The following is a 26449-nucleotide window of genomic DNA, read 5'->3' as shown; positions in this document are numbered from 1 at the left end:
AGGGCTTGAAATATGTCACTCCAAGCTCTTCTTGCCTTGATGGTTTGTGTTGCGAAGTCTGCTGTGATTCTGATGGGCTTTCCTTTGTATGTGATTTGTTTCTTTTCTCTGACTGGGTGGAGAACTTTGTTCTCCTGTTGTGTTTCTGGAATCTTAACAATTATATGCCTATGTGTAGATTTTTTTTGATCAAGGCTATTTGGAGTCCTATATGCCTCACTTATCTGTATGTCAAGCTCTTTTCCCCTGCTTGGGAAGTTTTCTGCCATTATTTCTGTGAAGAGATTTTTTATGTCATCTGCACTCTCTCCTGTTTCTTCATTGACTCCAATCAGTCTTATGTTATTCTTCTTTGCATCATCTAGCAGCTGCTGGATTGATTTCTCATGTTCCCTTATAATTTTGAAGCAATTTTTCTTTTCCTGGTCACTAATTGCAATCTTATCTTCTATATCTGAAATTCTGTCCTCACATTGGCTCATTCTGCTGTGTAGACTTTCAGTGGAGTTTTTCATGTCCTGGAAATCTATTTGCATCTGTTTTATGGATTCCATTTGTTTCTTATGTTGGGATTCCATCATGTTCCTGAGCTCCTCTCTAGATTTATTAATCATGTCTTGCACTAGGGGCACAATTTCTCCTGTTATCTGAGAAATTATTTCTGATTTCATTTTTTCCAGATCCCCTTTTGTTGGCAGTTCAGTGGGTCCAGGTGGTTGAGTATCAGAGTGTTCCATCTCATTTCCCTTTGGGGTTGCTGTAGGTGATCTGGAAGTCTGGTTTTGAGACTTCTTTATGTGTTTTCTCATTTCAACTGGGGTGGGGGGCTGTTAGCGCCTGCACGGATTACCTCCTCTGAGCTGGGTGAGGTGGGACAGGGGCCAGGAGCAGCGGTAGGGATGGTGACCCAAAAGCCCTTTCCTGTGGGCTGGGAGCAGCCGGAGGTATGGTGGCTGAGAAGCCCCTTCCTCTGGACCAGGAGCAGTGGGATGGTGGCTCAGAAGCCCCTCCCTCTGGGCCGGTAGCCATGGGAGGTATGGTGGCCCAGAAGCCCCTTCCTCTGGTCCAGGAGCAGGGGCACAGAAGGTGACCCAAAAGCCCTTTCCTCTGGGCTGGGAGCAGTGGGCGTGATGGTGACTGGGAAGTCCCTTCCTCTGAACCAGCAGCAGTGGAACCACGGCTGAGATACCCCTACCTCTGGGCCAGAAACAGCAGGACTCAGTACCTTGGTCTGGTGGTCTGGTGTCCTCTGCGTCTTTGTAGTGTGGAATCAGGTGGCTCCCTGTCTGCAGGGGGCTGATTCGGTGTCTTCTGTGCGACTTAGGACCTCGGTAGGGGGTGCACAGACCTCCCGGTATGCAGCGGGCTGATTCGGCCTGTGTTCTGCAGGACTGGGGACCTTGGTAGGGTGTGGGCAGACCTGCCTGTCTGCAGTGAGGTGATTCAGCGTCTTCTGTGTGACTCAGGACCTTGGTAGGGCGTGCACAGACCTGCCTGTCTGCAGAGGGCTGATTCTGCGTGTTCTGAGGGATTCCTTTTTTGTTGTTGTTTTATTTTTTTGTTGTTGTTGTTTTTTTGGTACTGGGGATTGAAATTGGGTCCTTGGACTTGCGCAGCAGATGGTGAAACCACTGAGCTAAATCCCTGACCAACATAGTGTATTTTTAAAAGACGGCTCTTTAAATATTCAAAGCAGATTCTTTATGTATCTCTTAATCTAAAACTATTTTGATATTTATTATTTTGATAGTGTTCACTTAATATTCACAAGGCAAAGAGACTGCATAGTTATGAAAGAGCCAAAAGAGCGGACAGCTGTTTCTTTACCATTGCCCAGCTCCCTGGGTTCCTGTCTGTAAGACTGGGAGAGATTGGGCCAGGGATTTACCTCAGTGGTGCTGCCCCTGCCTCACAAGCTCAAGGTCCTGAGTTCCATCCTCAGTACCAAAACAACAACAAAAACTGGAAGAGATTGCTGTACCTCTTTTACAGGGTCATTGTCAGAATGTATAGGCTGTAGCATTATGGGAACAATAGACGTTTATACTAATAAATGCCAGTGTTTGTTAGGAAGAAGTTGTTCACTTTATATATCTTTAAAATTTTGTTGATCTTTTACCTTTAAAAAACAGGTTACTGTGACAGACAATGGCACTCCTCCCAAATCAACCATCGCAAGAGTGATTGTGAAAATCCTTGATGAAAATGACAACAAACCCCAGTTCTTGCAGAAGTTCTACAAAATCAGACTCCCAGAGCGAGAAAAACCAGAACGAGAAAGAAATGCCAAACGGGAGCCTCTGTATCGTCTCATAGCTACAGATAAAGATGAGGGTCCCAATGCAGAAATCTCCTACAGCATTGAAGATGGAAATGAGCATGGCAAATTTTTTATTGAACCAAAAACTGGAGTGGTTTCATCCAAAAAGTTCTCTGCAGCTGGAGAATATGATATTCTTTCAGTGAGTTAAGATCATAGTCTTTGACTGTGGACCTAGTCTTGAATCTCTTCTAACTTTATGCAGTAAATGGCTTCAGTGTTTGTGACCTAATAGTTAAGCAATGCTTGATAATGTTTGAGAAGTATGGGTTTGTTTTTTCCTTTTCAGCTCTCATTCCAGGTGTTTATTATTTACTTTGAGTTTAGTTATGAAACAGTTGCTCTTTTCATCAAGCATTTTAAAATGTAGTATATCCAGATATGAATATTAAATATTTGAAATTAGCTCAGTTTGAGACTGAACCAATCTGTGTTTCAGTTATGGGATGTAACTTCTGATTTGCTGTTTTTAATCCCCATTCATACTTTATAGATCAAGGCAGTTGATAATGGTCGCCCTCAAAAGTCATCAACCACTAGGCTGCACATTGAGTGGATCTCCAAACCCAAACCATCTCCAGAGCCAATTTCATTTGAAGAATCATTTTTTACCTTTACTGTAATGGAAAGTGATCCTGTTGCTCACATGATTGGAGTAATATCTGTTGAGCCTCCTGGCACTCCTCTTTGGTTTGACATCATTGGTAAGCAGTGCTCAGTTTCTCAGTTTTCATTGTCCTTGTATAACTTATATAGAAGACAGACCTGCGTATGGTTTCTGATTCTTGTGCACATCTCAGAATTTAAAATTAAGAGACCTGTGAATGAAGAATTTGCTTTAAATGATAATAAAACTTGATTGCAGAATTTTTTACAACATACATTTATTAAACTTTTTAAAAAATAGATACTCTGTATTCACAGAATCATCAGTATTTTTATAAAAGGTTTTTAAAAATGTATTGTTTACTTTTTAAATACATTAGGAAATTACTGTATAGAGAAACCTAAGGTCCCAATTTGTAATTTTTACTATATATAACATGGCATATCGTTTTTAGTGAAGATGATTAGAATATTGACAGTAACTGTGCCTTGTTGCCTATGTGACTATCACACGTCAGTGCTGAGAAGGAGTAATCCTAAAGTTTTGATTTGTATAACTTAAAATTTATGGTGCCAGACTTGACTTTTAGTTGTATTTATCTCAGTTTTAGTAGAAAGCAGGGTTCATTAAATTAATTCACCCTCTTAAAATTTACGTGGCTAAGTAATTTCTTCCTTTTTGTCATTTAATTTAGCTCTGACCTATAATGCAATACTGTATTCAGTATACTTTAAAAATTTACATTAACTTGGATATCTTAGAGCTTTTTATTGTTTCTTCACAATATTTGCTCTAAAGTGATACTTAAGATTAATAGTATGTGTTTGATTTATCTCTAGTGAGAATTTCATATTGCTATTCACTCTTCCATCCCTCTTCTGTGTTACCCTAGATATCCTTTCAGAACGTAGAAGCTGATGAGTCATAAGCAGCAGGAGTCACAGGGTAGAGGCGGTACAGGCTTTACCTCTTGAACTTTCACACTAGACAGTTGGGCTCTTTTTCTCCAGTTTATATCATTATGTGAAATTGTTGACAACACCTCTCAAACCATTATATTATAGTTTAAGGGGAGAAACGATTACCTTCCTCATTAAGTGTAATGAAACTTTCTCTTACCTTTTTTCACATTTCCAGAATACTGGGTTGCTGTTGTGCAGTACCTGACTTCAATGTTTAATACTTCCTGTGTTTGGAACTGGTTTGATTGACTGCTCTTCCTGTTCTGTGCTTGCTTTCCATGCTTACTTGCTCTTTTTGGCTGTGCCAGGAGATACACTTGCTAGAGAAGTTTTTTACATCTTTCAGATGACTTGTGACCTGAACTGTACAGCAGAAGGTATCTGCTGAGATCACATAATTTGTTTCAGATTATGAGATCTAAAATAAAAGCATTGATTTTTTTTTTTTTATTTCCAGTGACCATTTTTCATTGCTATTTCTTTCATAGTTTCTCCTGGTCACCCATTTTAATTGTAAACATGTTGACCATCATTCCTAGATCCATAGTTTTAAGTTTGACTTAAGAGCTTGTGTATGTGTATATTATTTTGCTTTTTGATTAGAATAGAAGAACTTCATTATGGGAGTAAGCTTTTATTTTCATTTCATTTCCTGTCATTGATGTAAGTATATTAAGTTCAGTGGATTTGAAAAGAGCTTTTTTAATGTAATTGAGAATACATTGGGATAGCATTATTGGGACAAAAACTTTTGATTCATTAAATGAGATGAGAATAATGGGAAAATTGTTTTTAAATAGTGTAATAGATAGAATATTTGATTAGAGTTAACTACCACTATTTTTTTCAGAGTTAACCTTTATTGTAATAATTATTTTCTTAGAGAATTAGGCCCAAAGTATCACAAAATTTATTTTAATAATTAAACTTTTGTGGGCTGAAAATGTGGCTCAGCACTAAAGTGCTTGCGTGGCATGTGCTAATCCTTTGATCCAGTCTCCAGTAACACAAAGAAGGAAGAAGTAAAATTTTAAATTGCTAGTGATATTTTTATATAGTTACTGACATAAATTAAGTAGATATTCAGAACCTCTGATAAAGGAAATTGAAGTTAATTTATTGGCAGTATTGGCAATATTTTTCTCTTTTCAGAGTTGCTTTCTTGCTTTCTCTCAATTTATGGCTTCCTTGACAGTTAGGGATTAGTTTGTTTAGCAGTGTCTTTTTAATTGGCCACTCTTACCTTTCCAAATGCTGACTCCTTGGATTCATCTTGATCATTATATTAGAAATCTTTTTTCACTGCCATAAAATATTAGAAAACCACACAGTAGCAGATTTTTATCCTCTGACCTGTTTTAACTCTATCCATCCTATTCTAAACTAGGTGGCAACTTTGACAGTCACTTTGATATAGACAAGGGCACTGGAACCATTGTCATTGCCAAACCTCTTGATGCAGAGCAGAAATCAAACTATAACCTCACAGTTGAGGCTACGGATGGAACCACTGCTATCCATTCTCAGGTAAGTGAATTATTAATAATGTATTTGTCAGAGGGTGACTGAGATACAGTTCTGATTTCAGGCCCACAGACAATATAAGCAGTTAATTTTGACCTCTGAAGATGTAAAATCACAAGTCAGTGCGTATACACCAAGAATTTGTATTTGAAGAAAGAAAATCAACTGTAAATCCTGATTTGGCTTTTGCCTATGATTAAGCAGCTATGCAAATTGTGACAGAAGACTTGAAACCAAACCACACTCTTGATATGCTATTAAAATCTTCTTTATTATGCATTGATGTTTGAACTATGTAATGTATTTTATAGTGTTTCCCTGTTGAGGGTGAATTTGTGCAAGTGATTTTCACAAAAGCTGATTAAAATAATTGATCTTTAAAATTACTTTTTTTTTTTTTTACAACCCCCCCCCCATCTTGCCCCTGCCAACTTAACTGGGACTGTATAAAAATGATAAAATTGTTCCAGTGATTCCTTGAACACATTTATTTATTCCTACCTCATGATTAAAAGATGACCAGATTGCCGGGCTTCAACCTAAATATTAAAATCCTATAAATTAAATTAAATTCTCTTATTCTCTTTGGTTTCTTGGTATGGGCTGTTAGAGCGATACAAAAGGAACATTCCTGGATGAATAATCATTGTGGGATTTCAGGAAGAGACAGAGACATTCATTTATTCATTTACTTAGCAAACACTTGTTATGTGCCAAGTATTATTTTGGAGTCTGAATTATCAGATAACCACAAGCAATAATCTTGCCTTCTTGGAGCTTACATTAGAGTAGTAGAAGCTAAAGGCTTGTGTGTGATATATATGTCCTTAGAAAAGCAGAATTTAAAGATTAGAGAAAAAATACAGTATTTCTGAATTCATTGTCAATCTTTAGATTACACTATTTTAAATCTTGAGGGTTATCTACTAAATCATTTAATTGCATTAAAAAATAAGACTGTCATAAAATTGCATTGTGAGACACACCTGTAATCCTAGCACTCTGTGAGGCTGAGGCATGAGGATAGAAGATCTGAGCCCAGCATGGACAGCTTAGCAATTTAATGAGACCTTGTCTCAAAATAAAAAATTTAAAAAGACTTAGAGATACAGCCCAGAGCCCTGAGTCTAATCCTCAGTAACAACTCCCCCCCCACCAAAAGTAGTATACAACATATTTTCAATTAGTAAGTGAAGTAGATAATGTAAAGCCAGTTGCAAAGAGTATCTTATTCCTCTCTTCAGATACTTGTGACGTTTAATGTAGGTAAGATTGATATTGTATGCTACACTATCTGCTCTTGATGTCATTTTGAGATTGCATGTAAAAGTTCCACTGCGGTATTAAAATTCCATTTTGTCAGTGGCAGCTTTCATTGTAGTGACAAGCAAAATCAGTTGATTTTTCTTTAAGAATAAGACCCTGAAGTTAAATTCAGAACATGAAAATGGGAACAAAACATCAAAAATCATTATAAATCTAACAGGATAGTTCTAAGGGAAAGGTTTCAAGAGTGTAACTGTGCACGGTATAGTTTACAGGATTGACTAACCAGAGAAATAGCCCTCTGTGTCAAGCATTCTCATTACTAATTATCATATATATTTTAAGTGAGTAATAAATAAATCTTTCCCCAAAACTCTATTTTTAATTAGTGTACTTAAAAGATTAGTATGAAATATGATGTAAATCTCTAAAATTTCTATAAAACCCAGGAAATACTGTCTAGGTTTCTTTTCTCTTGAATTTTGGTTATTTATACTTGGGTAACTTACTTTGAGTCATTTTCAGAGGGCCTTGATATATTATCCTGAGGGATTGCCACCAGGGAAGTCAAAATATAAGAGAATGGTTACTGAGCCCAGGGCGACTGTTAATGGTATGAGACAAAGGGAACAATCATAATTAGGGTTAGATTTCTAGTCTGAGACTGAGAACAGGGAGATACAAATCTGAGAGAGAGCAGAACAGAGAGCAAATGAAGAAGAACACAGAAATCTAGACTGTGTGGATAAGGCACTGGAGCAAGCTAGCGAGATGTGAGTTTGTAAGTAAAACTCAAGGAACAACAGAGCAAGTCAGTAGCAGGTCAGTAGCAGCAGGTGCCAGATTTAAGGTTAGGAGACCATTGTGGTCGCATAGGGCACCTCTGCAGCAAAGTAGTTGGGAGAAGGTAGTAACGTGAATGCCAGTGCTCTGCTGAAAGTGCGCCTCTCCCTGGTTTCTGTCCTATGGCTCTCTGCTTCAGATGCCCATCAGGTGCTAACTCCAGTCACTTTGCTTTATCTTAGTTACATCTCCATGTAACTTCCCCAATCCATTAACATTTCTTTGAAACATCTTTGCTCTCATATTTTCTTTCACTTTGTCTTGAGCATGGACATTGCACATTCTGGAGCAGAAAGCTTGGTTTGCCTCTTTTTTTAATTCACATTTTTATTAATACACACTGCCTATGTAGATTAATGAGTTTCATTTTGACAGATTCATATATGTATATGCTCCCCCAGTTTCACATTTTTAGGGGGTGTTCAATGTGTACAACATTATATTTTGATCATACTCTGCCTCTTGTTGCCTTGTACCCCTGTCTTCCCTTCCTCTTGTCCGATAATAGTCTCCTTTTACTTTATTGTCATTATTTTTAGATTCTACATATTGTGAAGAACATGCAATATTTGTCTTTCTGAGCCTCGTTTATTTCATTCAACATGATGATCTTTAGATCCATCCATTTAATGTAAATGACTAATTTTCATTCTTTATGACTGAATGATACTATGTGAATATACCACAATTTCTTTATCCACTCATCTGCTGATAGGTACCTAGGCTGGTTCCACCTCCTTCTTCTATCCATGAATAATCTGAGACACTGAACTTCCATGTTCTCATCTAGAACATGGGGACAGCAGTGTTAATCACTCTGACAGAGATTTTATGAGGGTTAAGTGAGGTGATACAGAGTGCTTGCCCTTAAAGATCTTAGAACCGGACACCCAGTAAGTACTCAGGCAGTGGTAGCTGTTGCATATGAACACTGAGAGTGGGCTCTTGACATTCTGATTTACCCCCAGCACTTTTCCACTTCCTGTGTCCATTCTGTCTCTGCAATTCATTTTGTGCTGCCTGCTGCCAGAGTAGTCCACCTCCTTAAAAGCTTTCTGAATGTCCAATCTCTAGATTCTTAACACCTCACATGATATAGTTATATATAAGACATAGTTAGACTTTGCCTGCTGAGATTAAAGGCTTCATGAGGACATGGGCTGTTGTGTACACTTGTTCCACACCCTTAGTCCTATGTAGGGAAATGCAGAGCACTTAATTGCCCAATAAATGTTTCATTTGAGTTGCCTTATCAAAACTGATTTTTTAAAAAACTCTCTGCCCTTCTACTTAATAGTGATTAATTGATCTTGGAGTAGCATTAAACCTCTCTGTCTAATACCCACTCTATGATAAAAATAAGTTTTAAATTTATAATGGAAATGGGTATATCATGATTTAATTAATGGAAATTTCTTTTATAGTCATACCTTCTCAATCATAGTTTTAAGTGTTTACTTACATAAAAATCTTTTTGTGTTTTGGTGAATGAATTTAGTATCCATAAAAATTCAGTGTTAAAAGTCTGTCATTGGTGTAGTATTCTGGGAGAACACAGGTACTATGTCACGGAAAGGCCTTTCCCTGTCCTCTGGCACCAGTATGGTTAACAGCTTTAGCTGTGTTTGCTAGGACTTAAGCCACCTCCACCACTGGAATTAGCAAACACTTGTCCTTAGGAGCCAGCAAAGCTCAGATTTCTGGTTTGTAAACTAGAAACCATCTTTTATGATTGGTATTGATTTCCACTATGCCTTATCCATATATAGTACATCTTTTCATCCTGAAAAGGAATCTTCTTACTGTGAATGTAGATGGTTTTTGTTGTTTTTAAATTTAGCTCAAGACTGAATTTTTTAACTTCCACTTTTTACATGCAAAAATTTTATATATCTTGAGATATTTAAAAGGGTTTATCTTTTTAACTATTGCTTTTAAGAAACAAACGTTTTATTACATATATATGTAGATTTTTCAAGTCACAGAAATAGGATTTCAAAACTTTTTGTGTGTACTAGGGATTAAACTGAGGGCCACATGCATGCTAGGAAGGCACACTACTGCTGAGCTACATTTACAGCCCTAAAAACATTTCTAATCTTTCTTTTTGTATATTTAAAAACTTAACTGAAATTTGGAATCTTGGATTAGAATAAAAATTTAAATAGCATAATCATCTATCTCACTTGCGTCAATAGATTAGTAGTTGTAGATTCAAATCTAATTTAGCAAATCAGTGTTCCATAAGCTCTGGCAAAGTAAATTCTGTTTCTTTCCATGAGTAATCTACAAAGATATCACCTATATGGAGATCTAAGAGAAATTAAGCTACCTTTCAGAAATAAATGTTTACTGTGAACAGTGTTACATCTCCAAAGTTAGTTTTAAGAATTTAGAGATACCTTCATTATTTTGCTTATATTTTAAATAAGTAATATATCAACAAAAATTTTTTAAAAATTGTATTCTAAATATTTGCTTTTATTTCTCACATTTGTGTTTCCTTTTTCTAAAATACCAGATTTTTTTCCATGCACATACAGTTTTTCCCTCACTTATTAAATATTAAAACCATAACTAGGAATATTATTATGTGAGTCATTTTGTCCTTTATTACAGGTTCTCATCAAAGTAATAGATACAAATGACCATCGTCCCCAGTTTTCCACTTCAAAATATGAGGTTGTTATTCCTGAAGATACAGTGCCAGAAACAGAAATTTTGCAAATCAGTGCTATGGATAAGGATGAGAAAAACAAACTAATCTATACTCTTCAGAGTAGTATAGACCCATTGAGTCTCAAGAAATTTCGTCTTGATCCTGCCTCCGGCTCTCTCTCTACTTCCGAAAAGCTTGATCATGAAGCTGTTCACCAGCATGTTCTCACAGTCATGGTATGGCATCTGTTCATTCTTCTGCCCATTTGGTTCCTGAAAGGTTTTATGTGTTTGACAGTAATAGTGATTTTTTTTTTAACCCATAAGAAAGTAAATCCCAGAAAACTAATAATGTGCTGAATGATTCCTGTAGGTACGGGATCAGGATGTCCCTGTGAAACGCAACTTTGCAAGGATTATTGTGAATGTCAGTGACACGAATGACCATGCCCCATGGTTCACCAGCTCCTCCTATGAAGGGCGGGTCTATGAGTCAGCAGCTGCTGGCTCAGTTGTGTTGCAGGTTACAGCTCTGGACAAAGACAAGGGGAAAAATGCTGAAGTGCTGTACTCAATTGAATCAGGTATTTTTAGAGTTTCAATTTTGCATATGTTAAATTATATTTCTTTTCTGAAATTAGTTCTAGATGTAACAATTCTGTATATTGCTTGAATAGAGATATTTATCTACCATTTTACAAGTTAGTGTAAAGGAAATTTTTTTAGCTTAAATTTTAACACATTAGAGAGCAAAGATAGTCCCAGTAAGTTTAGGCACCCACACTTCTTGGAGAGTCACAGTATTAGCATATAGGAAGACTTTGGAGAAATCCTGCAGAAAGGAAAATTTTGTTTGACCAGTTCAGTATTTCTGAAATTATGTTAACCACAGTTGTTCATCTGTACACTGTTGGTTAACTATGAAACACTTAGGAAAATCTTAGCCTAGTAATTAAACATTTTACTTTTTATCAAAAAGTATTTTCTTTTGGATAGAGCATGGAATTTTTTGACAGAATGCTGATTTATCCAGTTCTTCCTGAGATTAGTTCACAGAAAAATAGTGTCTTACCTCCTGGACACCCCTTGCCCCAACTTTCACCCTCATCTGCTTTTAAAAGTTGAGTTTTCATGCATGGAGTTGGATTGTTGCAGTAAGTCAGAGAGTAGGATCTGAGACTAGGAAAAAAACGTTGAGGGGCCTGCTGTTTCATGCCTTTGGGCAACAAGGGCAGGAAGGCCACTGGAGCTTTAGGCCTAGGCAATTCTGGATAGGGAAGATCAGCAAGAAATCCAGGGTCCTGCTGGTGATAACAAGGAGCATCATCAAGAAGTGATCATGGCAGCGTGAAGTGTTTTTATTCTCTGTTCTGTTTTATGCTCTGGTCACTCATTCATGTATTCATTCCATGGACTTATGAAGCTCATTTCATATGCCAAGGAAGAGGCATTCATGCCTGTTTGATAGAGTCACCATTGGTCCACAGGTGTGTGTGCTTTAGCGTACATGATTATAAAGTTACAAATTATGCTGCTTTGGGACTTTTCCTACCCATGCCAAATACTCTGAGTAAATGATAATCATAATGCTGAAAAGACAGTTTAATTTCCCAAGTTTCTCAGTGCCATTGTTAGTACAAGAAATACAGTCTCATTCTTCTGTGTTTATGAACATCTTAGAGATTGCAATATTTGGTTTGACTTTTAAGTCCAGAGCTTAACCTATTTAGAAATGATCTCCCCTAGGCATTATAATCAGTAGAGGTCTAGATTATCTGTATATCTTAAAATAAAAATCTGCATAAGTGGAGAGTAATTTTAACAAAATATTTACCAGTACACTTTATATGGCTAAACTATTTTTATTTTTTACACATTTGAAATTTCATTTATTTTCCTTAAAACAACCAAATTGAGTTCATTACTCACAAATAATATTTTATGTACTGCCTTTGATTGCAGTGTTAAAATGCATTGTAGTGTAGTTAGTGCCTTGAATAAAGATGAAGTGTTTTTCCATTGCTTCAGAATTTAACAGTTAGAAAAACAGTGCATTCCTTTTGTGCATGCCTGAGCATTTCAATAAGTAATTTTGTCATAGACAAACTGACTGCGTTTATGTAGGAGAAAATGTTAAACTTTCCCTTAGCTTTCACATAATTTTCAACAACTGGGTGGTTAAAATATGATTGTTGGTGTCTGCAAAAAGGCATGTGCATTCTTTGAATACTTTTAATGACTGATGGGATTAGTAATTTGGTATTCTAAGAATGGAATTCTATCTTGCTTCAAAGAATAGATGGTACCATTGGACCATTTGATGTGAAATTGGGACTTTTAACATTTTTTAAAAATACTTTTGATAATATAGAACTGTGGTAAACAGTTACTTTGTAGGAAACCACTACTGTTAAAATTTAGTAAATGTGTGTGTTATATACATCTCTTGGTATAGCATAAACTGTAAAATAGTCATACTGTCTTTCATTTAACAGTTTATTCATAATCAGCTGCTTCTAATTTGTGTCAGATTACATTTAAGAAATTTCAAAAGATGAGTTATAAATTCCATCCATAACATAGCATGTTTAATTAACAGCAATTTATTAAGCAAAAGGTTTTGTCTGATTAGGGAAAAAGGAATTTAATTAAAAGATAGTTTCAGTAACAGTTATGTGTTAGAGACACATCAGTCCCATTTGCTGTATGGTGTTTTCTTCTCCTCATGTTATTTTAAAGAGCAGATTATTAGGATTTTCCTTCACAACTGTTGTAGTGGCTGGAAATAGACATTGGCAAAGTATATTTATTGATTAGAGTTGACTTTCTTCCTCAAATTTATGTTATGTAGTTAGAGTTCAAACATAGGAGAGATTGCCATATCCTCATCAGGCCTTACTGCACATCTACAGCTTGTCAGCCACAGGAAGAAAGAGACTTGGCCTGCCCTTCTCCTTTACATGCCCTGCAGGCAAGAGACAGAATAGTCACAACTTTGGAGCAAAAACTGGCTTGTTTGTCCAGACAATTTCCCTGTTTAAATACAGCAAACAATTTGAGCTTACGAAATTTCAGTTAAAGTGGAGGAATAAGCCTCCAGCCTAGAACTAACTTATGTGATACACTGCTTTATTAATTTGTTCACAAATACCATGCCTGTATTTCAGTGTTTGGTGAATGAGTGTTCTTATTAGCAGGAACACATTTATGCCGGTCAGGAGCCATCATTGTTTCCTGTGAAAATACGATGTCATTACCTTCTCCTGTGTAAATCTAATTTCTTTTTATTTAGGGTTCCTGTTTAACCTTGATATCAGTGAAAAGCTCTGAGCCACCTATTTCAGTCAGGATACTCTAGAAGACAAAGAATGTTTCTGAATTTCACATTGGGTAGATGAAGAACAAGGTTGTTAGACATACTATGAAAGAAAAACATGGTAAAGTAGAAACAGCCACACTGAATAGGGAGGCCAGGGAATGCCTCACCATCACATTGCACGGAGGCCCATCAGGTATTCAGAAGAGCTGGGGAGGGCTGTTCCAGGAGAGGACACACCAAAAGCACAGGGCTTGAGATGGAGCATGTGTGCTCCGGATGGAGGAGCAAGGAAGATGCCAGTATGGCTGGAGGCCAGGAGCAAGTTTTGGAGAAAGCAGTGCATTCTGAGCCTAGCAGCCTGCTTCAGCACTAAGAATTTCAGTTTATTCCTTCACTTTGAAGACTTGCATATTTGGAACTTTATTGGCAAAGTAAGATTTCAACTGTAGAAAATAAGACAGATGTACATATAGGTAAATGAGTATAAACTTCAGCAGGTTAGCTGCTCTATAAGTATAGATACAGGAAATTCTGAGAGGTGGAATAAAGACAGCTGCCAAAGGTCACCATATTCTTTCCTGTCAGGCCATGTAATTTGTTGTAGTTTTGGAAGCTGAGGGTGATTCACAGGTAAAATGAGAAAAGGATCTTTGATCTCTGGTAATTGCCTATAATGCAATGAAAGAGTACTTCCTCTAAATACAGATAGGCTGGAAATTAGTGTCTGAGCAACCTGGCAAAGGCAGCAGGACCCTGTTCTTGGGCCAGGGTTCGGGCCATGGAAAAGCATGGGCCTCCTCCCTGTTGCAGACAGGCTCTGCTTTGGGGCCTGGACAAGGAGCCAGGCAGACTTAATGAAAACCAGGCTAGGTCTGGCTTCAGAAAATGTTGTCATGGAGTTTTGGAAAATGTATTAAAGGAAGGAAGTGTTGACTGTAAATGAATTGGACAAAGAAGTGCTTGGTTAATTCCTAGTTTGCAGATCACACTAAGTAGTTTTGGTCTGTAAAATGCCATACTAACTGCAAACCTAGAAGAATAAGAATTTGAGAAAGCAGTTAAATGGCAAGTGAACTTTGTTTTGAGTAAGTAGAATAGTTCATTTGAGGAAAATAAATTCAGAACTATGACTAGGATACTGAATTCTGGATGCTTGTTCATAAAAAAGGGATGGAGGGCTCATGGATGGATCCAAACTCATTACCTTTATACTACCTTGATCCTAGCCAGAAGGACTGCAGAGAACTCTTTCCTTCAAAAGATGCAAAACTATGGGTATTCCAGAGTATGGCCCAAAAAAGTTCCAAGAAAACCAAGGAAAACAGTCTGTCCTAGTAGTTTGTTACTCAGCCTCAGCACTGTTGCTATTTTGGGCCAGGTAACTTCTTGCAGTGGAGAGCCATGCTGTGCATTGTTGAATGTTCAGCAGCCTCCCTGTTCTCTCCCACTAGATACCAGTAGCACCTTTTTCCTTCCAAGCTGTAATAACCACAGGTGTCCCCAGATGTCTTGGTGGAAGCAGAATTGCCCCTGGAACTATATTCAAGGAGATGAACTGACCTAAAAAAGGTTGAGTTCCCTTAAAAATCTTTAAAACCTGTAGAGTGAGTTACACAGAATTATTCCTCAATATTTAAAATAAAGGACAGCTCTTTTGATGTAAATTTTCTTAGTGAATTAAAAGTTTCTCTTTTGTTATGAGCAAGAATCTTGAAAAATTGCATTTGCTAAATGCTAACATTATAAAAGCATTTTAGAAGGAGTTTGAGGGATGGTTAGAAAATTATTAACTGGTTTATGGAAGTATAACTGTCTTCAACACTTCCAATCAGAGAGTGACATTTCTTCTATTTCTTGCTTTTCATAATTTATGGCTAAAAGAAAAATCATACCTTGTTTCAGTTATAGAAAAATGAAACAAATTTAAGGTTCCATTCAACTATTTTTATCTCCCACATTTCTACTTAATTTTTGTTTCTGTTTGTTCAACTACTACTTCTGTTGCTTCTTTTTTTTTTTTTTTTTTTTTTTGGTATTGGGGAGCGAACTCGGGTCCTTGCATTTGAGCAGCAGGCGGCGAAACCACTGAGCTAAATCCCCGGCCCTCTGTTGCTTCTTTTTTTTTTTTTTAACATGTATTTTTTTCTCCCCTTCCAGGAAATATTGGAAATTCTTTTACAATTGATCCCATCTTGGGCTCTATAAAAACTGCCAAAGAATTGGATCGAAGTAACCAAGAAGAATATGATTTAATGGTAAAAGCTACAGATAAAGGCAATCCACCAATGAGTGAAATGACTTCTGTACATATCTTTGTCACAGTTGCTGACAATGCCTCTCCTAAGTTTACATCAAAAGAATATTCCATTGAAATTAGTGAAACCATCAGCATTGGGAGTTTTGTTGGAATAGTTACAGCCTATAGTCAGTCATCGGTGATATATGAAATAAAAGATGGAAATATAGGGGATGTTTTTGATATTAATCCACATTCTGGAAGCATCATCACTCAAAAAGCCCTGGATTTTGAAACTTTGCCCATTTATACATTGACAATACAAGGAACCAACATGGCTGGTTTGTCCACTAATACAACTGTTCTAGTGCATCTACAGGATGAGAATGACAACATACCAGTTTTTATTCAGGCAGAATATTCAGGACTCATTAGTGAATCAGCTTCAATTAATAGCGTGGTCCTGACAGACAGGAATGTCCCACTAGTGATTCGGGCAACTGATGCTGATAAAGAATCAAATGCTTTGCTTGTTTATCACATTGTTGAACCATCTGTGCACAAATATTTTGCTATTGATTCTACTACTGGTGCTATTCATACAGTGCTAAGTTTGGACTATGAAGAAACAAGTGTTTTTCACTTTACTGTACAAGTGCATGACATGGGGACACCACGTTTATTTGCTGAATATGCAGCTAATGTGACTATACACGTAATTGACATTAATGATTGCCCTCCTGTGTTCTCCAAATCATTATATGAAGCATTGCTTTTGTTGCCAACATACAGAGGAGTAAAAATCATCACAGTAAATGCTACAGATGCGGATTCCAGTGCATTTTCACAGTTGATATACTCCATCACTGAAGGTAACATTGGGGAGAAGTTTTTTATGGACTACAAAACTGGCACTATAACCATACAAAATACAACTCAGTTAAGAAGCCGCTATGAGTTAACCATTCGAGCTTCTGATGGCAGATTTGCCAGCTTCACCTCTGTGAAAATTAACGTGAAAGAAAGCAAGGAGAGTCAACTAAAGTTTACCCAAGATTTCTACTCTGCAGTAGTGAAAGAGAATTCCACTGAAGCCAAAACATTAGCTGTCATTACTGCTATCGGGAATCCAATCAATGAGCCTTTATTCTATCACATCCTCAACCCAGATCGCAGATTTAAAATCAGCTGCACTTCAGGAGTGCTGTCAACCACTGGTATACCATTTGATCGTGAACAGCAGGAGGCATTTGATGTGGTGGTAGAAGTGACAGAAGAACATAAGCCTTCGGCAGTGGCCCATGTTGTTGTGAAAGTAACTGTAGAAGACCAAAATGATAATGCCCCAGTGTTCATCAACCTTCCCTACTATGCTGTCGTTAAAGTGGATACCGAGGTGGGCCATGTTATTCGCTATGTTACTGCTGTGGACAGAGATAGTGGCAGAAACGGGGAAGTACACTATTACCTTAAAGAACATCATGACCACTTCCAAATTGGACCGTCGGGTGAAATTTCACTGAAAAAGCAATTTGAACTTGACACTTTAAATAAAGAGTATCTTGTTACAGTGGTTGCAAAAGATGGAGGAAACCCAGCTTTCTCAGCTGAAGTCATAGTTCCAATCACTGTTATGAATAAAGCCATGCCTGTGTTTGAAAAACCTTTCTATAGTGCAGAGATTCCAGAGAATATCCAGATGCACAGCCCGGTTGTCCACGTACAAGCCAACAGTCCAGAAGGATTGAAAGTGTTCTACAGCATCACAGATGGAGATCCTTTCAGCCAGTTTACTATTAACTTTAATACTGGAGTTATAAATGTCATAGCTCCTCTGGATTTTGAGTCCCACCCAGCATATAAACTGAGCATACGAGCAACTGATTCTTTGACTGGTGCTCATGCTGAAGTGTTTGTTGATATAATAGTGGAAGACATCAATGATAACCCTCCTGTGTTTGTTCAGCAATCTTACAGTGCAACCCTATCTGAGGCATCTGTAATTGGAACGTCTGTGGTTAAAGTCAGGGCAACAGATTCTGATTCAGAACCAAATAGAGGAATTTCATACCAGATGTTTGGAAATCATAGCAAGAGTCAAGATCATTTTCATATAGATGGCAGCACTGGTCTCATTTCACTGCTTAGAACATTGGATTATGAACAGTTCCAGCAACACAAGATTTTTGTAAGAGCTATTGATGGTGGCATGCCCCCACTTAGCAGTGATGTGATTGTCACAGTAGATGTCACTGATCTCAATGATAATCCACCTCTCTTTGACCAACAAATATATGAAGCCAAAATTAGTGAGCATGCCACTCATGGACATTTTGTGATGTGTGTAAAAGCCTATGATGCAGACAGTTCAGATATAGACAGGTTGGAATATTCCATTCTGTCTGGAAATGATCATAAAAATTTTGTCATTAACAGTGAAACAGGGATTATCACACTCTCAAACCTGCGCAGGCACAACTTGAAGCCATTTTACAGTCTTAACATTTCTGTTTCTGATGGGGTTTTTAGAAGTTCAGCTCAGGTTCATGTGACTGTAATTGGAGGCAATTTGCACAGTCCTGTTTTTCCTCAGAATGAGTATGAAGTGGAACTTGCTGAAAACGCTCCCATACACACCCTTGTGATTGAGGTTAAAGCAACTGACAAGGATTCTGGTATTTATGGTCACATTACTTATAGTATTGTAAATGACTTTGCTAGAGACAGATTTTACACAAATGAGATAGGACAAGTATTTACTTTGGAAAAACTTGACAGAGAGACCCTTGCAGAGAAAGTAATCTCAGTTCGTTTAATGGCAAAGGACACTGGAGGAAAGGTTGCTTTCTGTACCATTAATGTCATCCTTACAGATGACAATGATAATGCACCACAGTTCCGAGCAACCAAGTATGAAGTGAACATCGGATCCAGTGCTGCCAAAGGAACATCAGTTATGAAAGTCTTTGCAAGCGATACTGATGAGGGGTCCAATGCTGATGTCACTTACGCCATTGAAGCAGATTCTGACAGTGTTAAGGAGAATTTGGAAATTAACAAACTGTCTGGTATAATTACTACAAAGGAAAGCTTAATTGGCTTGGAAAATGAGTTCTTCACTTTCTTTGTTAGAGCTATAGATAATGGGTCTCCACCAAAAGAATCTGTTGTTCCTGTCTATGTTAAAATACTTCCACCAGAAAGACGGCTTCCAAAATTTTCAGAACCATTTTATACCTATACGGTTTCAGAAGATACGCCTATTGGAACAGAGATAGATCTCATTAGAGCCGAACATAGTGGGACTGTTCTTTACAGTATGATCAAAGGGAATACTCCTGAAAGTAATAGAGATGAGTTCTTTGTTATTGACAGACAGAGTGGAAGAGTAAAGCTAGAGAAGAGTCTTGATCATGAGACAACTAAGTGGTATCAGTTTTCCATACTTGCCAGGTGCACTCATGATGAGTATGAGGTAGTAGCTTCTGTAGATGTTAGTATCCAAGTGAAAGATGCAAATGATAACACCCCTGTCTTTGAATCCAATCCATATGAAGCATTTATTGTTGAAAATCTACCAGGGGGAAGTAGAGTCATCCAAGTCAGGGCATCAGACCTAGATTCAGGAATGAATGGCCATGTTATGTATAGTCTAGATCAGTCACAAAGTGTGGACATCATCGAATCTTTTGCCATTAATATGGAAACAGGCTGGATTACAACTCTAAAGGAACTTGACCACGAAGAGCGAGACATTTACCAGATTAAAGTGGTTGCATCAGATCATGGTGAAAAGGTTCAGCTCTCCTCCACAGCCATCGTGGCTGTTACTGTCGCTGATGTTAATGATAGTCCACCACGGTTCACTGCAGAGATTTATAAAGGGACGGTGAGTGAAGATGATCCACCAGGTGGTGTAATTGCCATCTTAAGTACCACAGACGCTGATTCTGAAGAGATTAACAAACAAGTCACATACTTCATCACAGGTAAAAAATTCAAGCCAAATGGCTCAAAACTGAATTGTATTAGAAGTGAGTTAAATATGCATTTTATGGAAATTGAAGGTTAAAGGGAAAATTTTAGTTAATATCTAAAATAAGTAGAATTAATATGTATTAAGCTGTATTTCAAGTCCTTTCTAACAATTTTATTAGTGTTTTTAATTTTTATAACTCATTTTTGTTGAACTTTATTCTTAGGGCATAATAAATATAATTTTAAGAAATAACATTAGCTTCAATGAAGCTGTCTTATTTAGCAGTCTTATATTTGGTATAATAATATTTAAATGTATAGTAAGTAGAAAAGCTAATATATATGCTGTTTATTTTTAATCCTTTAAAAATAATATACATCTTTCATACAGTTTATTTTTTCTGTTAACTTATTTCTCTCTTTAAGTCAAATTTGTTATCTTCCATCAATTTAATAGGAGGAGACACTTTAGGACAGTTTGCTGTTGAAAATATTCAGAATGAATGGAAGGTCTATGTGAAGAAACCTCTAGACAGGGAAAAAAAAGACAGTTATCTTCTGACTATCACAGCAACTGATGGGACCTTCTCATCAAAAGCTATAGTTGAGGTGAAAGTTCTTGATGCAAATGACAACAGTCCAGTTTGTGAAAAGGTAGGCTGTAGGCTCTGCTTTCCTCATATGTGTTACTATGATTTATATTTTCTTAATCTTTTCAGTAGAACTACAATTCGGTGCTATAATACTGTTGAAATTCAAATGTGTTTTCTATTATAATCACTTTAACACAGAGGTGATTTTTAAATGGGGCATGACTTGGAAGGGCTTTAAAATTATTTTGGGAAATGTAAATGGATCAAAATCTCACTTTGAAAAACAGGATTACAGGATTAATTACAGGATTACAGTTGTCTAACCCTAAAATGCTCTGTAAACTTTTCATGAAGGGGTTTTCTTCCTTTGGGAATAAGATTATTTTGGGGGAAACATCCGGCCAGTGGGTCTTCTATGAAGCTCTGTTTTGTTTTACCAGATGATTTTTGCTCTTCTACATTCCACAGCAACTGAGAGGGTAGTGAAATAGCTCTTGCACCTATGGAGCTCACATTTAATGAGAGGACGAAATACAGCTAGAGAAGAGCTGAGTCCCTCCAGGCTTCAGATGAGAGCGATGCAACTGGGCAGGAGTGGTCACTGGAGCTGGATGATGAGGGCAAGCTGTTCAGAGGCAAGGCTTGGGCTTAGCCTCTAGGAAGTAGTGATTCAACCACCAGGAGTAGAGGTGGAAAGGCCATGGAGTATGCAGAATGAAATGGAGGTGTAGGGAAGAGTAACTTAGTTTGCCAGAACTAGGGAAGGTATTGAGTCTTGAGAAAGGAGTGTGTGTGTAGGGGAATAAACTGGGTTATACAGGGATATGAAGGTCATTCCAAGGAATTAGAACTGTATCCTAGGGAAAATAGGGAAGGACTCTGAATGGTTTTATGTTTGAAAGATAGAGATAATATGACTCAAGAGTTCCTTAAAGAGGTTCAGTTTGATAAAGTTATGTCCATTAGTTGGATATGGAAAAAAGAAAATAAGGGTATATTAGAATAGGCAGAAATGACACAAGAATGAAAGAACCAAAGATACTTTCCAGGAAAGGTGACAGCATTCCATCCCTGCCTGGAAATGGCAGTGTGGCAAGCATGTTGAGTCAGGACTTAAATTTTCCACAAGTGAATGGAAGAAGATCAAAGCAGTGACAGAGACAACCTGGAGTGGGAATTGGCTTTAGAGGAAATGTGTAGAGTCTGTGAAATTTAAGGAAATGAGGCATTCAGTGGAATGTGTTTTCTAAACATTTAGAGATGGTGAGATTGGGGATGATATTAGCGAAAGATACGCAAACTTGGCAGTTTTTGTGGATAGCTGATAATTGAATTCATTTGAGAGGAGGATACCAACAAAAAGGGAAAAAATGAAGACAGATATTTCCCAAGGGAGGCCGAAGCAGAGTGGAAGGAAGAGAATACCAGCACAGTGCAGTTGGGGATGAGAAACAGACTTTTAAGTGGCAGGGTGGCAAGCAGAGATGTGACATAGCTAAAAACGATGCTCAGGATGTGAAGCAGGCCCCTTGATTTCTGTAACTGACTTGGAGATGGCAGCCTTAGGGTCCTATCATGGACTGCCTGGCTGCAGATGACACTGTGTTAATGAACAGCCTTGGCCAGTGAAGAGGGTTGCGAGTAAAGGAGGGGACAAGAGTAGGTTAGGTTAGCAGAAGGCTAGTAGTGGGGCTGGTACAGAGCAGTTGGAAAATGCTGCCAGTTCAGTGGAAGGAGATGTGTATGTCTGCAGAGAGTAACAGACTGATTATCAGGTAAATGGACACTTAAAATTTAGTCTTGAGGGAAAGTGGGAGTTAATTCCAATTATAAGTACACTTTTCGGTGACTATTTGGTGGGATGAGGCTGTGAATATTACTTCCTCTTTTAGAAACTAACAGTGTATATTTTTGTTTTCTAGCATTGATACTATTTGAATGTGTAGGCATGAGTGACAAATACAGTGAATATTTAAGTTTAAAAAATAAACATAATGAAAGACACATTATTAATAATAATAATAAAATAATAAAAGACACATTGTCATTAATTCCCCTCCAAATATTCCCTCTCACTTTGAATACACACTTTATGGTTCTTGCCACTCTGATGCAGGAAGCCCTCTTTCATGAATGTGTTTAGTTACACTGTTATGGTTGCCTGTCCTGAACTGAATCAAAATATTTACCTTTCGTGGTCATTTTGGACTTTGGGGAAGAGCCCGAAGTCTCATCAAGCCCGAACTGGTGAATAGACTGATGAGGACAAACGTAACGTCTTCGTGAGCCTGCTTTCCATTATGTGGCGCTTGGCAGCAGCGCTCACCATACTTTTGATCACAGCTCGAACAGACACTCATGACAGAAATTCCAGAACCACTTCTGAAAGTTGCAAGAACAGTGGCATGAGTGCATTCAGAGCTCCGGGGGGAGTGTTTTGAGGAGAATTGCTGGCAATGTGTCTTTTACTGTAATAATTTGTTAAAAATTTAAGCATCAGTATATGTTTTGATCAACCTTTGCATTACTGTATCATCTTTGGAAATAACCAAATCCGAGACAAGACCATATGAATTAGAGAATTACAAGATACCTGGTTTGATGAGTCATAAAATATATCTCACCTATAACTGAGCTCATATTAAAAAGTAAATACAGTAGTCTTAGTCTGTTTCTCTTATTTCCCTTTATGGCATGGATTCCATAATAATGAGAACTTTGTGTTCAAAGTGTAGGGCAAATGTGAAGAGAAGTTTGGAGAAGTTACTAGAGGGGCCTGAGTCTCTCCTATTTCCTCTGTATCCTTGGAGAAATCTTGTGTTTTCTCCCAAGTGAAGCTTACTTCTCCCAAATGCAGTTATTTGATCATATGTTACAAACAGTTGCACAGAAGAAATTCCTATACTTGGAAATATACAACAGGTATTTAGTGTCTAATTTTTAGGTAAATTGGTTGGTTAGGTAAATTGGTTGGTTTAGGTAAATAGGTTAGAAACATGGTTGTTAAAGCTGTTTTAACTTCAATTATTTTCCACATTTTCTATGGTCAAAATAAAATGAATTCTTTTATGTCCTTGACAGTCATTGCTGACTTTTAATGTTTTTATTGTAACAGTATTGTTTAAAATCTTTTTAGACTCTGTATTCAGATACCATTCCTGAAGACGCCCTTCCTGGGAAACTGATTGTACAGGTCTCTGCTACAGATGCAGACATCCGTTCCAATGCTGAAATCACTTATACATTATTTGGTTCAGGTGCAGAAAAGTTCAAAGTAAATCCAGACACAGGTAATGGTGGAGTTGGGAGTAAATGTCATTGTGTATTCCAGCAAAATCATGTTGTATATTTGTGATTTTTAGATCACTTTCAAAATTTGTCCTTTACAAATTTACTCTGATATGAAATTATCTTTTAGAAATTTAAGCAGGAATTTAATATGTAAATTTTAAATTGCGCATTCATTTGGGTTGAGATTAAAAATAATTAATAAAAAAATATTAATAGCACCAAAATCATCTCCTTGAACTAAAGATTTATAACGTTTAGAGCTAAAGGTTTAAAGTTTAGAGGATTTTTTTTAAACTTACTAAAATATATCTTAGACCTTTTGCTTTGCCAATTTTATTTACATAGCATATTTCTAGAATTTATGACTATAAATTCATCATTTAGCGGTTTTCTATAAAATAAATCCATGATATTTGATTTATTAGAATTGTTTTTTCTTATAATTTGTATTTTGTTAAAATTGGGATCAAGTAACAGTTTTTTCTTAAACTTTTTCATTTTCCCTGAAGAACTAATTGTAAATATCCGAATGTATTTTTGAGTAAGTTTTTTAAAGTTTTAAATTTGATAAATTAGGTAGCTGTTTTACTTCTGTGATACTGTATGTAGTGTCAGAGGCCCTAGCCTCAGATACACTTAAAGAGCTTATGCCTAGCAGGGTTTCAGAACCCAAGAACTTGACATGCTCCTGAAGCTGTTGAGTCTGTCATTGACAAAATTCCTCTCCAGATGCAATAATTGTAAAGGAAAAGGGCAAGAAAAGTGCACAATTGCAGTTCACATCCCTAAATTTCAAGTGAGTCCTACATTTGCTTATTTTTAGGTGAACTGAAAACATTAGCCCCCCTTGATCGTGAGGAGCAAGCAGTTTATAATCTTCTGGTCAGGGCCACAGATGGAGGTGGAAGATTCTGTCAAGCTAATATTGTGCTCCCATTAGAAGATGTTAACGATAATGCCCCTCAATTCACTGCTGATCCTTACACCGTGACCGTGTTTGAGAACACAGAGCCTGGGACACTGCTGACCCGAGTGCAAGCCACCGATGCTGACACAGGTATCCTCAGCAGATGCTCTTTGCCTCCGTGCTAAGAGCTTATGAGCTGCTGTTTTGAAACACATTCCCAATGGGGCCTGTCTAACCTACCTTGTCTTAGTCGTACAGAGTAACTAATCACTGTTTTATAATTCACTTTTGATGAATATTTGAAGTCTCGAAATAGGACCCAGTGAACTCACTGCTAGAAGGTTATCTGTAGTGTAAATAAAATTCTGATTAGTAACTTGATATCAAGTGACCATCATAGGTCATTGAATTAATTAGTGGAGTATTTTGTGGCTAAACCATTAGTGCCATAAAGAAATTTGAGTGTCACTGGGGGTTTAGCTCAGTGGCACTTCGCCTGCCTCAAAAGCGCAAGGTCCTGAGTTCGATCCCAGGTACCAAAAAAAAATTTAGGGGGGGCATCATAGGAATATAACACAAACAAATACTGTAGGTGATAATTTTACAAATCTTTTGAAATTTTTGTGGAAAAAATAAGACCAAGAAATGTTTTTCATAGCCTTTTGATGGTAGCTTCTTGAAATTAATACTGAAGAATTATAAGAATATTGAAAGTGTTACTTTTCAAATAATTCTTTGTCATGGAAGTTAAATGTTAAATAGATTTTTTTTTTTTAAAAAAAGTCTATGGGTGGGGGCTGGGGATTTAGCTCAGTGGTTCGGATGCCTGCCTCGCAAGCACGAGGTCCAGAGTTCAATCCCCAGTACCCAAAAAAAAAAGTCTTTGGGTTACTATATCATAAAATAGCCTCAAAAGCCAGATATCTATACAGTTGTACTTATTTTAACTTAGGAAATTGGTAATTCAGAGCTTGCCTTTTTCTAGATCAGATTCAATAATTTAAAAATAATTTACATTTTACCTTTTAAAAAATATGTTGCAATTTTTAAAACATAAGTTTTTTATATATAAAATTTTTGATATGATTTCATGTTTTAACAGGATTGAATCGAAAAATTTCCTACTCACTGATTGACTCTGCTAATGGGCAGTTCTCCATTAATGAAATATCCGGAATTATTCAGTTAGAAAAGCCTTTGGATAGAGAACTACAGGCAGTCTATACCCTTGTTTTGAAAGCTGTAGACCAAGGTTTGCCAAGGAAGTTGTCGGCCACTGGCACTGTGGTTGTGTCAGTTTTGGATATAAATGACAACCCACCTGTATTTGAATATCGTGAATATGGTGCCACAGTGTCTGAGGACATTCTCATTGGAACTGAAGTTCTTCAAGTATATGCAGCAAGTCGGGATATCGAAGCAAATGCCGAAATCACCTACTCAATAATAAATGGAAATGAACATGGAAAATTCAGCATAGATTCTAAAACAGGTAACGTACCATATAAATGAGAGGAGGCCCTTTATTCCACCAGAAGGGCTAGATTTATCTGGTATTTCATCATATACAAAGTGACAGGGCACATATGAAGCATAGATATTCTAAAGAAAGAACTCAAGTTTTCTTTTTGTTGTTTAAAGTCAGAATAAAAGTGGTTTAGTAGATTTCAGTCTCAAACTGGTAAAATACGTTTCTGGCATAACCACTGTAATCTATAACACATTAATTTAAAATAGAAAACCAGAGTACATTCCAATAGTTGAATGATGATGTAAAGTGTTCCAAGTCAGTAAAGATAAGAATGGCTGATAGTAGAAGACCTTGCACAGTTACTCCTTTTATCCCCCATATCAAATATATATTGTAGCTTTCCAAGTAAAACCATAGTTTTGACCTCCTGGATGTTACTTTCTATAGTGGGTATCTGATAATTCATTAAAGTTG

The 26449-nt window shown here is 37.0% G+C and overlaps 1 protein-coding gene across 11 annotated transcripts in view; it reads left to right on the top strand.

Moving 5' to 3' along the window:
• The window catches only part of Fat1 (FAT atypical cadherin 1), a 123410-nt gene that overhangs the window by 75525 nt on the left and 21436 nt on the right, over positions 1-26449 (top strand). For 8 of the 11 annotated variants that reach the window (XR_015453444.1, XR_015453445.1, XM_087217144.1 and 5 more), the window contains exons 5-15: positions 2133-2462; positions 2814-3024; positions 4198-4266; positions 5277-5416; positions 10142-10417; positions 10554-10764; positions 15657-19724; positions 20171-20367; positions 23443-23596; positions 24421-24654; positions 25607-25996. Coding sequence is in view for 9 of the 11 variants with exons in the window: in XM_087217144.1 (XP_087073270.1) it covers positions 2133-2462; positions 2814-3024; positions 4198-4266; positions 5277-5416; positions 10142-10417; positions 10554-10764; positions 15657-19724; positions 20171-20367; positions 23443-23596; positions 24421-24654; positions 25607-25996 (6280 nt within the window). In the remaining 2 variants the exon portion in view is untranslated. The remainder of the gene's footprint in view (positions 1-2132; positions 2463-2813; positions 3025-4197; positions 4267-5276; positions 5417-10141; positions 10418-10553; positions 10765-15656; positions 19725-20170; positions 20368-23442; positions 23597-24420; positions 24655-25606; positions 25997-26449) is intronic. The other 3 variants (XM_021265070.2, XM_087217148.1, XM_021265067.2) reach the window with 1 other exon arrangement.

Source organism: Heterocephalus glaber, unplaced genomic scaffold (assembly GCF_053883595.1).
Source record: "Heterocephalus glaber isolate CG9 unplaced genomic scaffold, H.glaber_assembly_v1.0 deba00001461, whole genome shotgun sequence".
NCBI lineage: Eukaryota > Metazoa > Chordata > Mammalia > Rodentia > Bathyergidae > Heterocephalus > Heterocephalus glaber.
The sequence above is the reverse complement of the archived record's forward strand: the minus strand, read 5'-3'. Positions and strand labels throughout refer to the sequence as shown.